The sequence below is a fragment of the Venustampulla echinocandica genome, assembly GCF_003357145.1.
Source record: "Venustampulla echinocandica strain BP 5553 chromosome Unknown scaffold_6, whole genome shotgun sequence".
In the NCBI taxonomy this organism is placed as follows: domain Eukaryota; kingdom Fungi; phylum Ascomycota; class Leotiomycetes; order Helotiales; family Pleuroascaceae; genus Venustampulla; species Venustampulla echinocandica.
This window is the reverse complement of record NW_022474211.1, coordinates 385,620-404,337: the sequence shown is the minus strand read 5'-3', so window position 1 is coordinate 404,337 and position 18,718 is coordinate 385,620. Positions and strand designations below refer to the sequence as shown.

The following is an 18,718-nucleotide window of genomic DNA, read 5'->3' as shown; positions in this document are numbered from 1 at the left end:
GCGTGGGCGGTGTTCTCGAAGCCCCTTTGTTGGGTCTCCTGTCTCCCTGAGCAGGCTCTCCTGAGGCAGCTATTTCTTCGCTAACGAACCTCGACTTTCTCCTTTAAATCTGCACCCAAGCCGAACCTATTAACTCCCACGCGTCCCTCGCCCCCCAACCGCGATAAATATTTGCCGTATATGCTCTCAAACGATAGAGAAGTATTTGGTTCCATTTCCTAATGCAGAGCTCCTGGACTAACCGCGTCATAGTCGTGCTGTCCTCGCGTGTCGCAACACTGAAGGGAGGAGGCGATCCCAGGGAGCCCGACACGACGAGCGGCGGCAATGCAGACCCCCAGCTACTCCGGAAGGCCGACTCGAAGCCGATATTCGAGCCCATTTGTTACTGCAGTTAATAATGCTGGGGCCGAAGCTGCGAATACAGTGGCCGACGCGGTTGAGAAGCCCAAAACCTTCATGGACAAATGGATCGAGCCTGCCCTACCGCCCCCGCGCCCCAGCTTCGAGGAGGCAGGGTTTGAAAGAGTTGGGACAGTTGCAAATATGGCTCCGTTGGGGACGCGCCCGAGCTGGAAGATCCTGAAGGCTGCTACGAGGGGGGAGGTGCGGGAGGGTCTAGGCCGGGCGAAGAGATCAGAGGCATCCACCCCTGAGGCGTCAGAAGCTCCATCGCAGATAATAACTCGGCGTTCGCTGTCAGTCAAACCTGAAGACGTTGAGCTTTCTCCTAGGACGCCGCAGCAGCAGACCAGCCCGCGGAAAATCAGTCACAAGCAAAACAACAGTCAATCTTCTGGCCAAGGGGTTTTTGCTATATCACAGTCTCCTCTGGCTGCGGCTCCAAGCATGACTGCCCCGGTTGTGCCCCTTGCTACGCCCTCACCATTACTTCCTGCCTTTTCTTCCCAGGTTCCGCTCGCACTTGATCCGGATGGCGAGCCAGCCGTTGACCTGGAGAAAACCGACAAGGTTGTGGAGGACGCTGTTCAGCACGCGGTTGATCTGAGGCGGTACCCTACGGCTTATGCCCTTCGGATGCTGTATGATGAGCAACATTCAGACATTAGGATAGTTCGGATCTTTGAGGCTATCTACAATAGGCGCGCTGTTTCAGCCCAGGTTGAGGAGTTTATGAGGATGATGAAAGACAAGAAAAAGGAAGGCAAAAAGGACCGGACTGCAGAATACTACTTCAACGGCGATGGAAGCGATCCTCCACCCCGCCCTATCTTCTCAGCCGTCAACACTGCTCTGACATACGACACTCCTCCCGGAAGACTTGGGACGAGCGGCAGATCATTGAGCGACTCTCATGCCAGGGCGTCCTCGTTGCATTTATCTTCGCTCTCTGCATCACCCCATAAAGATCTCGACTACGGGCATATCAGCAAGAAGCAAAAGCAGAATCACTTTGTGTCCCCATATCCACCCCTAAATGGGATGGGGTTTCCGGCGCCATCGACAGCTACTATGAATGGGAATATGAATGCGAAACCCGAGACGCCGCTGGCAAACGGCACCTCGGCGGAGCCTTCCCTAGAAAAGCCCCAGCGATCAAGGTCGGTTTCCAGCTCCTCATCACTGTCATCGCTCGACGAGCAGGTCCTGAAGAGCGGCTCTGCCTCTGCCAGTGGTGCCCAGCATGGTTCTGCATTATCAGAGGCTACATCGAATCACGGGAATGAGGCTGGGCGTGGGCGCGGAAAGAAACGTGGAGGGCGGAGTAGCGCTCCAGTCGACGGTCGCCTCACCTTAGACCACAACAACAATAATATCAATAATACCCCCCACAATACGAGAGACAATAGCAACTCTCGCTATTCTACGCCGGCCGACAATATTACTCAACAACAATCAATACCATCTGCTGCAGCACCACCTAGACCGAGAATAGGGCCCAAGACTTATACTTTCTCTACCATTACATCCACGTCTACATCTACTTCCTCTTCAACACCAACCTCCGCACAGATACCTTCATCCGCTCCACACAAATCGCCTCCAGATATCACTCCCCCTAGTCCTAGTCCTAGTCCCAGTCCACGTGCATCCACAGTCATGGCTCGGGCCCGTGGTGCCAAAAAGGCGAAGGCCAAATCAAAGGCTGCCTCTCCCGCTGAGCCTGCTCCCATTCAACCTTCCGCCGAAGAGGATGCGGATAATGATGAGGCTAGTCGAACGCTTCGAATTGAGACTCATAATCGGCTGAAGCGAGAGGCGAAAGAGTTGGCCAACAACGCACCGGCCCCTCTAGAGAGCTTCGAACGCACCCAAATCCCACTACCGGCGCAAGACGTCGAAACAGCCTCAGAAGGTGGTGACTTCGTCTCTGTGGCGCCGTCAAAGCGTCCAACCAAGAAGCGCATGCTCAACCTCAGAGAGACTCGAAGCAAAGATAATGAGGGCTCTGAATATCTCAGCTCTCCAAATGCGCTCTCATTCCAACTTGATCTCGCACCAGGCTCAGCGCCCGCTTCCCGTGCTGGCACACCGAGTGCTACCAATCGACCAACCAGAAGGGCAAAGACAGGCTCTGGCCTACGTGTCAAGACATCGTAAGTTGTGAAGGGGTTTCCCTTTCTTATAGGATCCTTTCATTCCATGGGGAGCACCTTGTACTTATCAAGCATCATCATACCTTTTTGTATTGTTTGACGGGGCCTGATTTGCTCCCCGGGCGCCTAGAATGTTCTCTGCCGCGTCGCACAATGCGACTGACGGAGTTATCATGACCTCTGGCGCCTCCTTCCCCCCTACAACCCTGAGAACGAGAGACTCCGAACACTGCTAATGCGCTTCTGTCCCTACAGGCCGGTGAAGAAGAAGGGCGGCATCGTGGCCGGTATTCCTCGCCCGAGCGGTGAACGCAACAGCCCCGTGGGCAACGGTGTGTCTTCTGAAAACAAAGTAAGTGTCTCGATCTGCATCCTCTGCTGTACGAAATCGGATTGTGAGCTGCAGCCGCAGCCGCAGCGGACTTCTACGCCTACTCCTGCCATCATCGCCGCATTATTGCGCTGGGAGCTGGTCGCTGGGAAGTGGAGCGAGAGTCAATAGTTTGACCCTATCTACCGGTGCTAGGCTGCGAAATCGCCAACGTTTTACGCGGCCAAGCCGCCTGACCTGACAAACCATGCCTGTTGCACATCACTGGTCGCTCATAAACTCCCCGCATTTTTTCTTATCCTCCATCCCAATTCATATACCGCATGGTGCGTTTCTATTTTGAGCCAACAACCACTGACTCCCATGCTTCAGGACGACAATGACGATTACTGTTCAGCCTGTGGTGGGAATGGCGACTTGGTCTGCTGCGACGGCTGCTGTCGCTCATTCCATTTTAAATGCGTTGACCCGCCCATGGTTGAAGGCGCATTGCCCGATGCATGGTTCTGCAATTCGTGCGAGTTCACCCACAACCCCCGTCCCATTAAACCTTCCAGTGGCGGCTTTGGTGAGCTCCTGGGCAACCTCGAGAAAAAGAATCCTAGTGCTTTCCATCTGCCCAAGGACGTCCGTGAGCGCTTCGAAGGTGTCAAGACTGGCACTGAGGGAGAGTACGAGGATGAGCGCCGGCCAAATAAACCAAAGTAAGTGCATCTAGATCCCTTACGCCTAAGGGTAAATCCTCTGACATCGAAATAGGACTCGCGGAGGCTACGATGAGCCCCCAGATGTTTTCCGCCAGAAAGACAACAAAGGCAAGGCAATTCTTTGCCACCGTTGCAACGGCGCTGCTATTCTCCCCAGCCGGATGGTCATTTCCTGCAGCTTCTGTAGCCTCCACTGGCACATGGACTGTCTCGATCCACCTATGAGCAAAGAACCAGCGCCCGACAGGAAGTGGAGATGTCCTGCTCATGTGGACGACCTTATGGAACTTTTGCCCGCAAAACTTGGCCCAGCCCACCGCTACCGCAAGATCAAGGGTGCTCCTACCATTTCCCCTTCTTTTGCGCGCGGTACAAGAAACAGTGGACATATCGAGATTGAGAATTCGCCAAGCGATGACGAAGACGATGGTTTCTACGACTCGACGCAGTTTGGTTCTGTGTACAAACTTCCAGAAAAGGGTCTAAAGCTCGACTTTATTTCAAAGTAAGTCCTCTATACCTAACCCGAGCTACATATTGATATTGACCTCTCCAAAGGATTAAGCAACAAGGTGGTGGTTTCCCACCCACTCCCCTTCTTCAGCACCTGAAGTCGCCACACCATCCAACTGGATGGACCTCACGAACTGTCAGCGAACAGCAAGCAGCGCTCAACCTCGCCTCGCTCGCTGCCCAGAACCCTGAGATTGGCGATGTTGGCGTGCTTTCCAGCACCTTACTGGTGAGTTGGAACTCTAGCTTCACGTCCTATGACGTAATTATGCCCGTACTGACAATAATAATAGGCCGAAGCTCCACCTTCTGTGATCGAAATGATTGCTCAAGCTGATGCGACTTCACTCTCGAATAAGAAACTATCCAAGAGAGACAGATCGAGCTTAGCTGCCCTTAAAGCCATAATCGAACAAACGCTTGCCGACACCACTAGTGATGATGACGAGCCTAAAGCCGAGGAAGAAGTTGTCGCAGGAGACGCTCTTGGCTGAGACGAAGTTATGAACGAGGCATTGACATCGATATTTTCATTACGGGTTTGGGACTCAGCTCTGATGATGAGCGCTTTCCCACACCCTTTAGGGCACGAGCGTGAAATCCCACGTGATTCTCGACTCCCAGCCACCAGATTATGATGCGGGATGTGTTCGGGTTCCGGCATACGAGCTGACAACGCCCCTACATCACCGTTCTTCAAGGCTCGCTCTCCTCAGCTGCGCCGCCAATGCAACACTTATGTTTCTCTTTTCCTTTTTAAATCCGCATCAAGCATTCGCATTGTATCATACGGAGTCTCGGGCCAAACATCATGGGTACTTTCTTTTTATCTGGATACCACGAGATCACTTGTATCACATCAGAAGGGAACACAGTCGGGAGAGAGGAGGGGAAATGCTGCTGCCGCTGCTACGGCAGCTACTACCACACCGCTACTTTAGAACGGAGAAAGGCTGGGAAACTGGAGGAAGGGATATGGACCTATTATATGAGGTGATTGGTAGCTAGTAGTGGAGATAATGCAGCATATCTTGAAATAAATTTATATCCTCGCAGCGGTGATAATCTTCCAAGGTGTACCTACCAGACCGCTTGCTGTTGTTGGGTTGTTCGCTTCCCCCATCCCCATCACAAACAGCAACTTAGTCACGTATAATTCAGACTGCAAACTTAGTATCGAATTCATTTTCATTCCCCCCAACGCTTTACACAAGAGTCAAATAAATCCATCCTTCCACCCACCCATCCATCCATAATTCCTAGCACGCATCATGACAACCGCACCCACAGTTATCTACACCACCTAAACCACCTAAACCAAAGTATACTATCCATTTCATCAGAAGCGCGCGGGTATTGTTAAGTAATCTCAGGAAGTAAAAACTAGCAAAAGCAAAAGCAATCAATCCTGTACTTCAAATCTGGTAGAAACGCAGGAATAAAAATAGTTGCTCGAATGGTTACGAGTGAGAAGTATACCGGAACCGGATTTTATGTACCTATGTGCAGACGACGCAGGCGCTTGCTCCTCCCCCGTTCTCTCCCGTTGGGTTACGTGTATATTCAAACATCAATCGTAATTAGAAACCCATCACTCCGATCCTTCCACGGCGGAATCCTCCTTCGCGGCCGCACCCCTTCTTCTAGTAGTGCGCCGGGAGACTGGTGCCTCGGCCTTGGCCTTAGCTTTCGCTGGCGATGGCTTTGCTTTGGATTTAGTAACCCTCGATGAGGCGGCCCGAGACGGTGTCTTTTTGGAGCTTGGTTTTGCGGGTTGGACTTTCTTCCCGTTGGACCGAGGAGGGGTAGGCTCGGGCTCTTCCTCCTCCGCTTCTTCCTCTTCCGCTTCGTCCGGCTTCGACTCAGGCTCGGGCTCGGGTTCAGACTCTGGTGTTTGCTCGGGCTCCACATCGGACATTTCTACATCTTCTTTCTCCTCCGCTGCTTCCTCTTCTTCTGGGGCAGACGACAAATCACCATCATCTTCTTCATCTTCAGACTCTGTCTCGCGAGGTCGTTTCTGGTTTGGGGCTGCACCCTCTTGATCTCCACTGAGGTACTCCCACTGTGCCACACCTTCCCACATCTCTTCATCGTCTTCGCTGTCATCGCGGTCGGCGTAGCTTTTTCTTGCGCTTGCGCTTCGGCCACTTTTCCTTCGTTCGGCTGGACTGGTTGCTGGAGTGCTTAAGGTACCGCTTGCCCTAGGTTTCTTTGGCTTGGCTGGCGTTTTCTTGACTTTGGGAGTCCTTTCTTTCCTCACTGTTGGAGCTTTAGGAGTCCGGTGTTTTGGTTCGGATTTATGCTTCTTTGCTGGATGGGAACCATCGTCTCTGTCATCGAATCTCCGCTTCTGTTTCACAGACTGTTATTAGTATGCATAAGCCTTGAGTAGGTGATGTAGCACAAACCTTTTTCTTGTCAGCATTCCTGACCAAGTCGTCGAGTAACCCATCCATCTCCACAGGCTCTGGCAAGTACACCTTCTCCGCGATCTCCTGAGCTACCTCGTGGCTTGGGAGCCCAGCAAAAAGCCCTATTGGCAAGCCTACTTTCACGGGCCATGTTTGCATGATCCAACCCCTTTTCTCCTGCCACTTTTTAATCAAAGCCGTGGCAAGATCGCTCAGCACGTATATGTTTTCCGGATGTTGGCTCGGAATTGCATCGCGTGCCTGTTTGACTCGCTCGGCGTACTTGTACACTAGAGGGAGATTTTCCTCTGAGACAACAGCGGTGATATAATAGAGAAGGTATCTGGCGTGGTCCACTAATTCATCTGGCTGTAGACTAAAATCCGGATGATGGGCTAGAAGGGAAATAAGTCGCGCAAACACTGATTCTAACGCTCGAGATTTCTGGTCATGGAAAACCTTTGCGCGAGAACGTATCCAGGTAACGATGGAATTGCGGAGACTCTGATCAGGCTCGAAAGCTGTCAGGAATATAATGGTGTAAAAGCGGTTGGAGAGCTTGTTTTTGACAAGATATTTTTGGAGCTTTTGCACAAAGCCCTTACGAACATCCATCAGAGAATCCTGGGTGACAAATGCAAGTCGATTGAACTCCACTGGCGATAGAAATTCGTCGAACAACTTATTCGTGCACAGCTTCAACATCGACTGGGCCGCAAGGAGGCGTAATCGGGACTTGTGGTACTTGGGTGTATCGTTCTTTTTCGAGAGTTCTCCTTCTTTCACAATCAGCCCATTTAGGAGCTTATATACGGGAACGGCGAGCTTCTGCGCGGTCTCGCGGTCCTCGGCCACACGAAGACGGTTCACCAATATCCTCAGAGCCCAACATTTTGCCTGGCATTCGTCGTCGAGGTCTGCATCAGATTTCCAACTCGGATCATCGTTAGCAGCAGGCGTTCGGACCTGCAGGAGAAGTTGTTGAGTAGTGATGTCAAGAATCTCATCATTAGCTTCGTCGGTTATTTTGTGATCCAGCAGTGTCAGCTGGCTGATTGCTGCAAGTTTGGTGAGAAAATGATCCCCCCCGAATTCCCAATCGCGCATTGACTTTTCCAGTAAATCCTTCGCGTGCATTTCCTTCTTGTCGGATGCAGCCATCAAAATGCTCACGGCATACTTGGCAGCTTTCGGCGGTGTTCCATATTGAGCAAAGTTTATCAGGGTCGAGATAAACTTGCGGTCTCTGGGTATCTCTTTGGAGCTGTTGGGGTTCTTTGCAAACGCTGCCAAAGCTTTTAAAGTCTCTACACTTCCGAGATCGTTTGCTTTGGTTGAGGAAGGCGACTGATCCGCCAGTATTTTGCAGAGTTCTTTAACATTGTCTTTGAATATCTTGGGATGCCGCTCTGAAATTTCATGCATAACCTCGTGTGCTGTGGCCCCCAGCCCATTTTCATCGCTTCTCGTGTATTGCATGATGACTGGCAGGTGGCTGCGATTATAGACGAGGGATGCGGAACGGTAAACAATGGGAATGAGAGTTTCAAGAAGCCCAGCTGGAGCGCCCGGTGCCGATTCGATGCGCTTGGAAAATTCCTTGATAGCATTGTAAACCGTTTTAAAATCGTTTTCGGGGCCCATTGCGAAACGTAGAAGTTGATAGCTTCGCCGATCATGCAACTTGGCGTATTTGTACAATTCATGGGTGGTCCGCAAAGGATCCGGAAGCAGATCTGCGAGCCATTTGACCACACCATCGAGCTTTGCCTTGATCTCTTTGGCGTGTTCATCCATAACACCGCCGTTGAATTCCTCGCAACGCTTGAGGAAGGCATGCAGTACGTTGGAGTATACTGGTTGGCGAGCCTGCATTGCAAAGAATGCTTTCTTTGACTTTGCATCGAGGGATTTTACCACTAGTAGAACACGCTCGGTTCGGATCTTGTCAGCATTGAAGGGTGCGTCCCCATTTGTCTGACTCTGACTCTGCGAATCTCCATTGGCTGCTTTAGATCCCTTGGTTTTTCCAGGTGGGTAGTTGAGTGGAATAAGTTGTTCAAACATGACATGGTCCAATAGCACGTTGAGTTCGAGATCATTAGCATAATACGCATCGATAACCTTCGATGGGATGGCGCCCAGAGCCTCAATCACAGTCTCATTTCCTGCGGCGATCTCGCCCGCGGCAACACCCCATATCCTGCTCAGAGTTGTCATTCCTTCCACTCGTACTGGATGTCGTCGATCACGGGCACGGTCTGCCAGACTACACAGGACCGACCCAGATTTGCTAACGCCCCCATTTGGACCAAGCTTCGTCATAACATCGCGAAAGCTAAAGTGCCCTATAGCCTTGACAGCAGAGAGGCGGACTCTCTCGTCTGCGTCGTTCAACTTCTCGCCCAGTCCTTTGACTAACGCAGCTTCGTCCTCCCGACTTAGCCCAATCCCCCCAGCTGAAGTGACAAGGACCCGGCCTATGGCTGTTGTCCAACCCGATCGAATAACTGCTGATTTATCGTTCTTCCTTCCCAGGAAACTGTGATAAACGTTGGGATGAGTCTGAGAGAATGACTGTGGTGAAATGGGCTTTGTGAGGATGCTGTCAGAGATGTGCGAAGTGGGATAATCTTCAAGTCTTGCTGGTGGGTATGCAGCAGGATCCATGGGTGGAGGGGGGGGAGGCCCAGCTGCTCCAATGCCAGATATTATGTCCCCAAGTGTTTCGGTAGCTAGCAATCGAAGTTGAACGTTTTCAGCAGACAATTCTGCCTCTAATTGGGGAATGACGTTTTGGAGAACTGATGGCGATGCGCGCCAAAGCTCACGCAAGAGTAAATGCGCTTTGTGAAGCTCATTAAGATCGGATTCAGTGGGACCAGCCGGCGCCTCATCTTCCTCTAGATCTGCTGCATCGCTCATCCTTCTATGGCCGTTGGGTTTCGACGTAGTTGCGGACACATCCATAATAACCTCATTAAAATATTGACTGACATAGCGAGCCATCTTTTCCGGGCAGGAATTGCAGATCGTCTTGGCCATATTATATGCTGCTGGGAGCTCTTTGGAGAGTAGAGTAGACTGTTTGTCCCCGGCGCGAGCTTCTCCATGCTTGCCCTTTCCGCTGTTTGGACTCGTCGCTCGCAGAAATTGGGCAACGATAACATCTACAACTTGCGGAGGCAGACTTGCAGCTTCGTCTACTAAGATGACCAACATCTGTGTCATGTTATACTCGACTTCCTTGGCTATCTGCTCGCCCGTCGAGGACTTTGAGGAACCGGATATAATGTCGAAGAAAGAGCTAAAGAGATGGAGAGTGAGCGCCTCAGAATTAGGAATGTCCGTGAGCAGAACAATGCTCTTGATTTCTGTCAATGATACGAGGACATATTTGTGTTGGTTATTGTAGGCATGAGAGGGGTCAGAGAGGGCTGGTAATATGGAGGTAATGAAGAGGGTAAAGATGTCCTGGGCGCAGTGTTAGCAGTGTATATGTATATCCCCATCCACAGCTCCAGCTCGCAACACACCTTCAATTGCGATCCAGTAAATGGCGCATCGGGCGCGCAAAGCTTCAGCACATCCACTAAGCAGCACGCTGCGAAGGCGCGCACACCCTTATCTTTATGGGTCAAGAGGTTCTGGCCGGCCAACTCCTTAGCAACCTTGGTGAATGACTCCTTGTCGATCTCCTCCTGGTCCATTTCGCGCAATTCATTTGATAGTGCATCGAGCCGTCGAAGGAGCTCTCCCGTGGGAATGGGCTTTCCGGCGCGCCATGAGAGCGGTTCATTGAAGGTCAAGCTGGCGCCATGGGATTCCTGGTCCAGCTCCTGCTCCTGCTCTTCGGCCTCCACCTCATCCTCGACTTCACCACGGCGGCGCCGCGCCATTGAGGATCAAGAGCGCGCTGCTCTCCAATTCCAGTCTCAGCGGGGCAAAGGGGGTTTATAACAGGTCTTGGATTCGAGAAGAGACGCGTGAGGAGTGTCTCCAGAACAGGCTGCACGCGGGGTGCGAAAGACCTCTGTTGTTCTCTGGGCGGTTAGAGTGGTTGAGTGCAGAGCTGTTGAGCTGTTCGCTGGCGGGAGGTCTGGTTCTGGATAGGATACGATACGAGAGCTGTACTTCGTACCTGTTGTACTTCCTGCGATTGTACGTAAGCAATCGCGTGTAACGCGTCGAAGGAGACGAGATATTTTGTACGGAGCAGCACTGCCGAATGAGGTTACTCTACCCGAACGTGTCAGCTCCAACACTTCACTACTTCACCACCGAGATACTTCACCATTTTGATATTAACTCTGCTTCGTACTCCCCTCCTCTTGCCATTCGCACTTTCTATGTCCGCCTTCCCCCTAGCGGTGCAAGTCCCTGTGTAAGCAATTCACATGTGTCGTGGGTCGTACAGTGTTCTATCGCCATGTTTGCATTCAAGTGGGGATTTAACATGTGTCAAATCAAGCTGTATGTCTGTCTATCACTGTCACTAACACTCTCAATATGTCCAAATCACGCCATTGGTATCAACGAACATATCGAAAGAGAGCTATTCGGGGATGCTGCGGCAGCCCTCCTGTCGCTATCTGTTCGTTCTGTGCCTCGCGCTTGTCTGGGCAAATCACCTGTTATGGTTTCTGTGAGCCCAAGCTAAATTACAATCGGCATTTTCAGAACTGAAGCGTTCAATCCGGCATCTTTCATTCCGAGTGAGACATTGATGGAATTGTTTTATTATGTAGGCACAACGATCGACATCGTCACCACCTGCAGCTGAGGAGCCAAAGCCCTAGAGGCGGCCCTCCTCATAGCTGAAAAGAATGGTTAGACACTCACATCATTACTCTATTTTCTGTTCTACTCGTACCTCTCCTACTAGTAATACTCCATATCCTCCAAGTTGTGTGGTTCCAGTAAAGCCATCACCTCCCCCTCTACATATCTTTCTCATCTCAAAATTTCGAAAGACATCCCACATTGAGACACTCCGTATGTACTAGAGTTTTGTCATCTGTTCCTATACATGGGAACCTCTCCACTCCTCCAAAGTAGTTGATAGTCGTTAAGTACTGGCGCCGGCCCTATATCCATAGGATGAAAAATCCAAGACCTATAGGGCTAGGAATTGATATGCTTAAGCACTCATTAATAGCTGATTGCTATTTTGAGTGCTCTTGTAACTCTCTAGCATATGATTAATTAGTTCCTATTCTACTAAGTTAACAATTACTCACAAGTAGTTGTTAGCTCAAACCTCCGAGTCATTTTCAGCTTGTGTCTATCTATTCCCTATTGTTAAGCGCTTTACATATGTTGTAAAGCTGGGCTGGAATAATATTTGATGGCGGTGTCTTGTAGTTATATCACAGGGATCACCGTCTAAGATAGACCTGTCTTTACTTAAGCTCTAATATATTCACCGCTCTTGGTCGTTTATTCTAGATCGGGGGAGCGCGTTGTCACCAGTAAACAAAGCTATAAGTTTGTTCCCCCCCTCGCCTCAATCTTCTCTCCACAGCTACAATCGTTTTCCTCACCACAGCACTGCTCTCTAGAACAACGCGTTACTTCTTCAAGGATACTACCACTCTATTGTAATTGAGTTTCCCAGGCCTTGCCCAAGAGATATTGGTTAGTACTCCCACTGCCTACGTGCAAGCGCTCTCTATACTTACCACGATCTGTGCTGCTACATTGTCGCTGTATCGCCGCCAGGACGCGTCGTCAAATCCTTACTAATATAGTTAGATCGTTTATTAATCTCAAGACGCTCTAAGCTATAAGCCTACCGTCGTTATGAAGGCCCTTATTCTCGCTGCCTTCTTAGGTGCAATCCTGAGCGTTGTAGCCCAGGATAGCTCCGGATATGGCAAAGTGACTAATGGCGGCGACCTCGAAGGTATATCTTTCACCTGTTAAAAGATCGGAGTATTCAGCTGACAGTATTTTAAGATGCTATTCTGGCTACTTTCGATCTTGTTAGTACTGCCCAGGACGAGAAATCTGGCACTACTACTCGTACCGTCACCGTTGTCAACACCCTGACTGTTACTCCTGCAATCATCTTACCGACCTTCACAATCCAAGGTAACCTGTCGAGCAGCACTAGCTCTATACATGCCAGCACTATCAGTCCTCCATACCCGTATCGTAACTCAACTACTGCGACCTCGGCAAAGAAGCCGTCTCCTACATTGGACCCCTCGACTATTGCGATCTCGGCAAAGAAGCCATCTCCTACATTGGACCTGCCAGGAGACAACACCGCCTCAGCTGTCATCCCTACTGGTGCGAAGGGTGTTCCGACTGACTACACGACTGAAGTTTCAACTGTATATACTCATGTTTGCACTACGCTCGTGTCCGACATTCCATCTTCAATTCCATCGTCAATCGCATCTAGTGCTAGCACAACCATCATCTGTACTAGCACTCGTACCAACACCCATACCCTCACAGTCTCTACGCTGCACACTATTACCCTGGCGACAGAGTCTAAGGCTAGCTGTGGTTGCCCACCAGTCACTGTGACCGTCACCGCACCTTACACTCCTGTCCCCGTTCAGCCTTCCACCCAGACTACATCGGTACCTGTGGATTCCATCACCAAGACTGGCTATGACGGCTCCTCCGTCTCTCTGCCAGGCTTCATTGGTGTCACCGTCTCTCACTCTTCGGTACCTCATGGTACCCCATGCGCACCCTTGCCCGCAGCCAGCAGCACCGTCGACACTTCTTTGACTACCTCCCAGAGCTTGGTAGTCATCCCCCTCAGCAAGACCACTGGTGGGGCTGCAACCTCGACATCTATCCAGACCTCTACTGGCGGGGCAGTTGTATATGATGTTAAGCTCCTTTTGCTGGCTGGATTGCTGGCACTTGTTCCTTTCATCTAAAAGATGGGCCTCAGGAATACTGATGACTGGATAAGAAACGTGGCGCATTACGTGTTTATACATTGCTAGTTTATCGAGACGTTTGCTATTGTGCTCTGCACAAAGGCTCAACTTCTTCTCCCGATTGCACGAATGGAAGGCTTTGCTATGAATGGTTACTCGGACGGAATACATGGATCATGAAATGGGAGGTTGATTGAAAAAAAAAGAAAACAAAAAAAAAATAGCTGGTCATAGAATCAAAGGAATTCAAATGAAATTCGTAACGTTTTAAAGCTGAAGTGACATTTGAGATGTTTGTTTCGCTGAGCACTGTGAGACGCGTTAGATGCCTTGTCACTTTAACCCCTATCGTCCTTATATTCTAAAGGTGAACAGGTAATACATTAGAAACGCGTATAAATCATAATTTGCTTTTATAAATAGTAAAACACTACTACAGAATTGCAAGAAACATTACAATTGCAACTGCTCTATATTTCATATTAGAGTATTGTGCGCCGCCCGCCGATGCCTGACCGTGCCTTTCCTTCTAAGATAAAACTAGCATCCACTTTGATAACCATCCGAGGAAAGAGAGAGATGCCCTCCAGACCAGTACGCCCGCCTTGACCACCTGTGCCAGGTAAGTAGCTACCGGAAACCCTGATACAAAGCCCTAATCGATCAAACGCCTCGCGAGAGTGAACTGCAACCGTCTGCATTACAGACCATAAACTGCCCTACGCGTGTGGGGATTTTGTCTCCAAGCCTACAACTCTTTCTTCATAGGAGGCCCCGGGCTGGGTCGCCCGTTGCCCTGTCCATCAGCCTTCCGCTTCACTCCCGCATTTAGAGGCCCGCTGCTCGCGGACGCGGCCCGTCTTTTCTCTGCCTCCTTTCGCTCTCGAGCCTGCTCATCAGCTGCTCTCCTCTTCCATTCATCTCGGATAACTTTCTGAGCATTTGTAAGATCTTGTTTGGTCACCCTGTCTGTGATGCTTTCAATAACACTCTGGACTGTACTCGTATGGTTGGCGTTTTCTTTGTCATCGCGGAATCGCATGTACCGCCACCTTTTCTGGGAATCCATATAGCATTCCACGATTCTATCATTCAGTCGCTCCTTCAAAGCCTTTAGACCTTCCCATTCCTTGGGTTCGAGGTGCATGGTACTAAACCACGGGTCTTCTCGTCCATCACCTGCAAAAGCGTGCAAATTACATATTGGCATAGCATCATAATCGGGGTATGGTTCGGTAACCCCTTCCGCAATATCCTGCTCATCGGGCTGTGCGAGAGGGAAGTCGAGTATTAAGCGGAAGTCGATGCTGTTCTCATCCTCTGGCTTCCACTTTAGGATGTGTGGGTCGGTGCCATGCTTATATTCGCTCGTCCGACATGTGAAAATCAAGCCATCATTGCCATGCGGCAAGTCAGGGAGGATCTTGGCAAACATAAGCTCTATTGCATAGCTGAACTGCATTGATTTCATCTCGACAATAAAGTGCATGAAGGGTATTTCCTAAGATTCGTTAGCATTTGCGTTTCTCCACCGTGCATAACTGAAATTACCTGGGGGTAACTCTGAAGAAGTTGTTTATACGGATCATAAATCCGCTCTTGAAAGTAGGCCAACCGTTTGTCAAGGGTTCGACTCATTAAGCTATTTCCATCCAGTATCATACAATCAAAGACCAGGTACTTGGGCTGCAGTTTCCCATCGGGAAGTTTGTCAAGTACAAGTTCGCCATCGATCAAGGTACTGACATGAAAGCCTTGAACGTCTCTGGGAACTGGAAAGTGGAGGCTATTCTTGGGAACGATCCAGAAATCATTCCTCCTATCAATGAGATAGTGGGCCTCTTCGTCGTTATAGGTTGTTAGGTAGAGGAGGTAACGCAAGCCGTCGGATTTCTCGCAGACGTAATAGCTACAAGACAAGTCAGCAAATGCACAGGCCCAGGGGCTCAGATAAGAATAAACTAGAATATCGACTTACTCCTGCTTCGTCAACTCCTCAAGATGCCGTCTTGCAAAACTAACAGGCTGTGCGCCTGGGAAACCGAGATTCTTCCGATCTAGCAACTGTGCGACTTCTCTCCGTAGGGCATATAGGGCATCCCCCTCTATCTTCATCCCTGGCTCGTTTATAGGCAAGACATCATTGGGGTCTGCCATGTTGGGAGATGGATTTTGCTGTCAAAGCAGCTGCTGGGAGAAAGATGATGGTCTCGGTGCCGGTGTTGAAGTAAAGTGAAAATGTTGGTTTGCAGAGTGATATCGACTCTTTTTGGGATAGAACAGATATATATAACTTATACTAGTGATAAGGTCAATCACAGCAACAAGTGCTTGGGTATAGGATCCGTTTGTAGGGGAGTGGGACGCGGGTAAGGTAGTGCCTTGCGACAGGGCGATCGGGGTCGGGTTTGGAGCAATCTTGGATCTCGAAATGCGCGGACATCTATCCAGTCCAGGCTGCTAGTTGCGCAGCTCCAGGACTAAGTCATGTCGTATGGCAGGCTGCGGCGCAAAGTGCTTTCGTGATGTTGAATGCAGGAAGCCTTTGAACTCGATGCTGGCCAAAGACTCGAATACGGGCAACGACAGATATCCTCGGGACAGAATTCTTGGTTTTCGCGTATCGTACGGTAAAACTTCGTCGGTTCTGCGGAAACCGAATTATGCCCCAAGGATGCTTACAGGTTTCCGGACTGCGCAACATGTAATCACGTGCGTGCCAAGCGAATATCCCATTGGTTAAACTTTTAACGAAGGCATGTTCGTCTCGGGCAATCAAAGTAGGTACATGCTTGACTACTCATACTTCTGGATGTGCTCATATGAATCCAGTTGATCGATGAGGACGCTATTCATTGCACCTGTGTACTTTATACACCCTATAGTCTGTCCTTGTGGTATCGGCGAAATGAGATGATTGGGATATTTGTGATTTTTGCTTCAGCCATTTAGCGTTATTTCCCACACCTTACTTGCAATGGAAATTCCTTTCCATGGAGCTTCCCTATACCGGGTGGTCCACCAGGTTAAAAGGAGCATCTATCCTATCCTATGTACGGACCTGTCCTACCTATCCGGAAGGCATCGACTAGCTGATGAGGTCCGCTCCAGGTCTCCTATTCTTGAAGATACCAAACTTGCCTCCAAATTCTTCTGGCTAGTATCAGACAACGACTCTCTTCTTTATAAAGCTATGGGTCTTGAGCTGTTCTAGTGGTCTAAAAGCGTCGGTCTCTGTTATTATGTCTAGTCTTATTTCAGATCATAATGTATCCTTAATAAATTCAAATGTGATCAGCGGCGGACCAATACGAGCATCAGCGAGTACAGCGTCATCATCAGTACTTTGAGACCATGCTATTTTGGGTGAGGTACTCGGGTGTCCCGATGTGCGATTTCATAGCGCGGGGAGTTGTACATGTTGTGGTTTTTGTGATCCCTTGCTCTAGCATCTGAAGTCTATAATCGGTAAGGGGCGTCCTCTGAATGTTGCTTGCAAATTCATAGGAGCACCTATGTATATCATTTTTGGAGTAATCTTGCCCTTCCAATATTTTGTTTTAGAACTTTGGCGGAAAGCGTGGCTATTCATCAACCCGGACTTTCCCGCTCTGTCACTGTCAACGCACTCCTCGTCCCTCGCGGCTAGCTCGAGAGCAATATACCAAACCAACTAGCATAATCTCGCACGCCCTTGCCCTTCATTTTTGGATATGGGCTATGGATATTAGAAAATTACACGGGCAACAATGCAGACGACTGCATTCTTAGCACCGGAATAATGCCCGTCCAATGAGCGGTTGTCTCTATTAGAAAGGCGCTATCACATCTAATCAGCCTTTGCCAACGATCAACATGGCCGGAAATGTTATGTTTGTTATTCGCTAGAAGTGTGGGTTGAAGTTGGAAGATTGTCATACGGAACGTCACAGCCCAATGGGGGGCTATTAAACGTTTTCTATGCCAACACATGAGCCCACATGACCAATCTACGTACGCCGTACTTGAGTGTGTTATTCTGAGGTTAACCAATGCCCCTTGGAGGCACCACATTTGCGCTTCTAGGCCCTGAATCTCCAAGCCAAAGGATGGCTGGTCTTCCTGTTCTGCAGCTGTCACATCTCTGCTTGTCCAATCCCCAAGTTGGCAAATTGCAAATGGGCCAATAACAATCAGCACCTCCGATCAACAAACATCTGTACGGAGGTATGTCCGGAAAAAGGAAACATAACCCAGGACGCGCATCAGACACGGCGCTTCAACAGGTAATCCCTGGCGCTTCAACATACACGTCCGTGCTAACGGCGCTTCAATAAATCACACCCTGAGTCTCAGACTTCGCCCAAACTGCCTGGCACCAACAACTCAAGTTGGATTGGACGCCACACTATAAGTGGAATGGAAGGCTGAATGTCGCACGCCTATCGCAGCCCACGGTCCGCGCCATACCAACAGCATCAGCCATCCTCCAGCCTGCCGTTTCCTTTAGCCGTACTGTGCAAGCAACAACACACTACGTTCAAATATTTAAAAGCAACCCCCGTATCCGTCCCCTCGGTACTCCATACAATTCCAATCCCAAAACAACAACCAGGCCATGCTCTACTTGGAAGGCGACAGGCTCGTCACGGACAGGTTCAGGAAGCCCAGCAACGTTGTAGGTTAGCTGGGCGAAGATCAAGGCTTTCTCCATCCCATGTTCATTAAGGGATTATGGTAGGCGGTAATCAATAGGTGAATCAATTGCTTAACCGCGCGACATGCACCAGCTACCCAACTCAACAGCTCGGCTTTCCCCTTCTGAGGCCCTTTGCAAGGTCTCCAGAGCCGACCTTTCGATCTCCAGCAGAAGCAACAATACTTCCGGGTGGAGATGCTCGAAATGCGAGTTTCGGAGCTAGGATTTTTGGAAGAAGTGCGATGCGAGTGCTGACTTGCACCTGGCATGGAAACCTCTGCCTCGAGGGCAAGCAAATCGATTACGGCCACGAGTTCACAGGCCGGTTCAACGGCTTCTTGTCCCAACAGCTAGGCAGTGTTGGCGCATCTTACGAGGGCCATACAACTATTGTCTGAGAGCAGGCAAGCAACTAAGCCACTGCACATTTTATCTCACTCAGCCTTGAACATGTCTTTTCCTGAAATCGGGGGCTGAGCAGAAGGTAGGATTGAAGGCCACGTCTTATCTTTCCACGGAGACGGTACTCCACCAAGCACGAAGACCATAATCTGTCACAAAGTGGGACGGGCATCAGGCCGGCAGATTTATTCCTAGTTGCGAGAAAACAAA

At 49.9% G+C, this 18,718-nt stretch overlaps 4 protein-coding genes across 4 annotated transcripts; 2 read left to right on the top strand and 2 right to left on the bottom strand.

The window, feature by feature from the left end:
• Window positions 1-327: 327 nt before the first annotated feature.
• On the top strand, window positions 328-4,603 carry BP5553_07566 (uncharacterized protein; the record flags this gene model as incomplete). Its single annotated transcript, XM_032016189.1, has 6 exons — window positions 328-2,558; window positions 2,814-2,910; window positions 3,262-3,593; window positions 3,649-4,101; window positions 4,155-4,338; window positions 4,403-4,603. The coding sequence occupies 6 exons, from the start codon at window positions 328-330 to the stop codon at window positions 4,601-4,603; spliced, it is 3,498 nt and encodes a 1,165-aa protein (XP_031867420.1).
• A 1,097-nt stretch (window positions 4,604-5,700) lies between these two features.
• BP5553_07565 (Uncharacterized protein) lies at window positions 5,701-10,422 on the bottom strand (the record flags this gene model as incomplete). The annotated part of the gene is made up of 3 exons (XM_032016188.1): window positions 5,701-6,474; window positions 6,521-9,997; window positions 10,060-10,422. The coding sequence occupies 3 exons, from the start codon at window positions 10,420-10,422 to the stop codon at window positions 5,701-5,703; spliced, it is 4,614 nt and encodes a 1,537-aa protein (XP_031867419.1).
• Window positions 10,423-12,325: 1,903 nt separating this feature from the next.
• BP5553_07564 (uncharacterized protein) lies at window positions 12,326-13,425 on the top strand (the record flags this gene model as incomplete). The annotated part of the gene is made up of 2 exons (XM_032016187.1): window positions 12,326-12,428; window positions 12,482-13,425. 2 exons carry the CDS (start codon window positions 12,326-12,328, stop codon window positions 13,423-13,425), a joined length of 1,047 nt encoding a protein of 348 aa, XP_031867418.1.
• A 751-nt stretch (window positions 13,426-14,176) lies between these two features.
• BP5553_07563 (mRNA-capping enzyme subunit alpha) lies at window positions 14,177-15,585 on the bottom strand (the record flags this gene model as incomplete). Its single annotated transcript, XM_032016186.1, has 3 exons — window positions 14,177-14,929; window positions 14,980-15,337; window positions 15,407-15,585. The coding sequence occupies 3 exons, from the start codon at window positions 15,583-15,585 to the stop codon at window positions 14,177-14,179; spliced, it is 1,290 nt and encodes a 429-aa protein (XP_031867417.1).
• Between the last annotated feature and the right edge of the window lie 3,133 nt (window positions 15,586-18,718).